Source organism: Sphaeroforma arctica (genome assembly GCF_001186125.1).
Source record: "Sphaeroforma arctica JP610 unplaced genomic scaffold supercont1.77, whole genome shotgun sequence".
Lineage (NCBI taxonomy): Eukaryota > Ichthyosporea > Ichthyophonida > Sphaeroforma > Sphaeroforma arctica.
Window position 1 is genome coordinate 138,766 of NW_014040481.1, and position 2,666 is coordinate 141,431.

Genomic DNA, 2,666 nt, shown 5'->3' on the forward strand with positions numbered 1-2,666 from the left:
GACCAGATCACCAGACCTCTTCTCCACTATTTCTAAAAATAGGTACATATATTATACATATGTAGCCTCCTCTTCTAGAGTCTCTCGAGAGTAGATAAGTTGAACAAGAAGGCTACATAGTAAATTTAACATATATAAATATGTTCAATTTTGGGATTTCTATAATATATATATATAAATATGTATGTATGGGTGGCATGGCGCATTCACTGCATTGTTGTTTTATAGAAAAAAGGGATTAAAAATTAATAAAAAAAAAGGGAATTTTTATTTTTATTTTATGTAGGAACGTGTATTTGATTGCTAATTTTTTTAAAAGTGCTGTGACAATACTTCATGTTCGCGTGATGCGCATGAATTCAGTTACCTGTATATGCTACCAGTTCGATTCAAGGCTCCAACTGAGTCCCGCCGGGAACGATATGAGTTTCGTTTTCAACGGCTTGATACTTGATATCAAATAAAAACTGAGTGCAATCCACCCAAATGTATACAGTTTTAGTCTGCGGTGTACATTGACAAATAGTGTACATAGCGACAAAATGAAAAAGGAAACTCAGGCAAAGTTACGGAGATATGGGTCAGGTCCATTGGCAAAACAGAATCACGTATCGGCTATTCCGATGCCAACTTATTTGAACCATAGTACATCGAATTGTCTGAGTAGGCCGGCCGATCAAAATTCAATGCATGAATTTGCAAACGCGCTGTCCAGCCCAACTATGACATCAAACACGAATATAATTTCACCTATCGCATTGCACGACGTAGATTATACGCAACAGGCGTCAGCGTCACCAGATTCGTCAATATACAGGAGGAAGTCCAACTTAAAAACTGGTATGGTTGCAAATAGCGATCCACCAAGTCCTCTTTGCCATTACAAACATACTTTTGACCCTACTGTTACTACTCAGCGCATTGTCGTTGGCATCTACTCATCTCAAGCGTCTGAAACATCGGATATAGAACCGGAAACTACAAATCCGTCAGTCTCTGAGTGCACTGATGAAAGCTCAAAGGTAATATTTTCTCACGGCAAAGTAGCAGCCCGCAGGCAATCGAGTTTATCAGCGCGTGCGCGGACTATTTTCAAATCTGTATTGGCACGAACATCGACTACGGGCAGCAGGTGACAGTATATGACAGTAAAACTATATATGCTTTCACGAGAGAGAACATCCTCAAAAATTCACAAGGAATGACAAGCCTGTGCTGTATAAACTCACAGTCGAAGAGATCTCCAGCCTGCGAACCGAAGACGCATGTCGAGCATTGATTTCAGAGAAGTATAACTCACGATATGTCATGCAAGTGTGTACTATACAAATTTCTATAGAACATACCATGGAAGAGCATACTCTTTTTAGATGACCCGGTTGTATTTGTAAGCGGAGCGAGCATAGAATAGTGAATCGTAATAAACGGTCTAAGGCTATTTGGCACAACAACTCCATGAGCTGCGTAGATTGCATACCAATGTTGATCAATAATCCTTGGAGAGCTGCAGGAATTGAGTACGGATAATTGTGTGTTTCGTTAGTACTGCAGTAATCATTTGGGGACTTAACCCTACACTTCATCGGTCATATAAACGCCAAAATCGCTGGTTGAATTGCACATAGACGAGCTGTGACGTACACTACACAAGTACGCGTAAATAGAGTATCTGTTCGAACGACAAGGCAATAAAACCACGTACGTCTGTAAATTTTTCAGCATACATTTAAACCGGACCTGTGTCCTCATGCCGGTGTCACGTTGCATATGTTTTTTTTGTTTACGTAGTCTAGAACTAGGATGGTACTCAAAAGATTGCATCGAGACTTAGCTATCTCTGGTCGCTCGTATTATGTCCATCATACTGAACCAATAGGCGTTGCAAACATGATCTGATATGTATATAAAGGGGTAGACTAAGATGTGTCTCGATTGCATGTGTCTCGATTGCATGTGCGGTGCCTTTCCTACTGAATTAGCAGGCGGTATAACCATGACTCTGTTATGCACACATGGCTTCGCATTTTCCAGACCAAAATTCCAAATCAATAGTCCGGATAAAGACATAAGAGTATGGCAAGGCTCGATATTAGTGGGCCTGAGGTTGTCTAATTTCATCGTTGTATAGGTTTTTAATAGGAGATGGAGAGCGAGTGTTGATAGAACGATCGCACGCATGAGCACCCCTCCGATCGTGAGCAGGATATCAAATTGCGTGGTTGATAGTGTTATTGTTCGATTCCGCTCGTTCACACAGCCTGCGGAATCAGGAAGTTTATCTCACATGAACAGAATGAATACACAGCTACTTTTTGAGATTGTTTTAATCATGACGAGGCGATGATATCAATATATACATATATACGCGCACTAGCCAGCGACACTAACAATATCTACATCTATTTATATTATTTACATCTGGTGTTCTCGAGCATCTTTCTTAAGCATGTCGTCTAAAGTTTGACCTCCGATGAAATTGCCACAGGCCACCTCGTTGTCATGTTCGTCGTGGGGCAGTACCTACAAGAAGCCGTATAGATTACATTGTAAGATAGGGTTATATACTGACCTAGATTTTATTAGTATGCAGCGCCTTGTTCCAAGATGTTGCAGAAACTGCATTGTGAATGTACTATTGGACTTGCGCATACATATAATATTCATAT

General features: G+C 40.3%; 1 protein-coding gene across 1 annotated transcript; it reads left to right on the forward strand.

Annotated features, from left to right (window-relative positions):
• The first annotated feature begins 503 nt into the window (after positions 1-503).
• SARC_01847 (hypothetical protein) lies at positions 504-1,453 on the forward strand. The gene has a single exon (XM_014304429.1). The coding sequence runs from the start codon at positions 543-545 to the stop codon at positions 1,134-1,136; it is 594 nt and encodes a 197-aa protein (XP_014159904.1). The 5' UTR covers positions 504-542; the 3' UTR covers positions 1,137-1,453.
• The last annotated feature ends 1,213 nt before the right edge of the window (positions 1,454-2,666 follow it).

Excerpts from the sequence above, each read along its gene's own strand:
- SARC_01847 (XM_014304429.1), top strand. The coding sequence starts at position 543 with ATGAAAAAGGAAACTCAGGCAAAGTTACGGAGATATGGGTCAGGTCCA.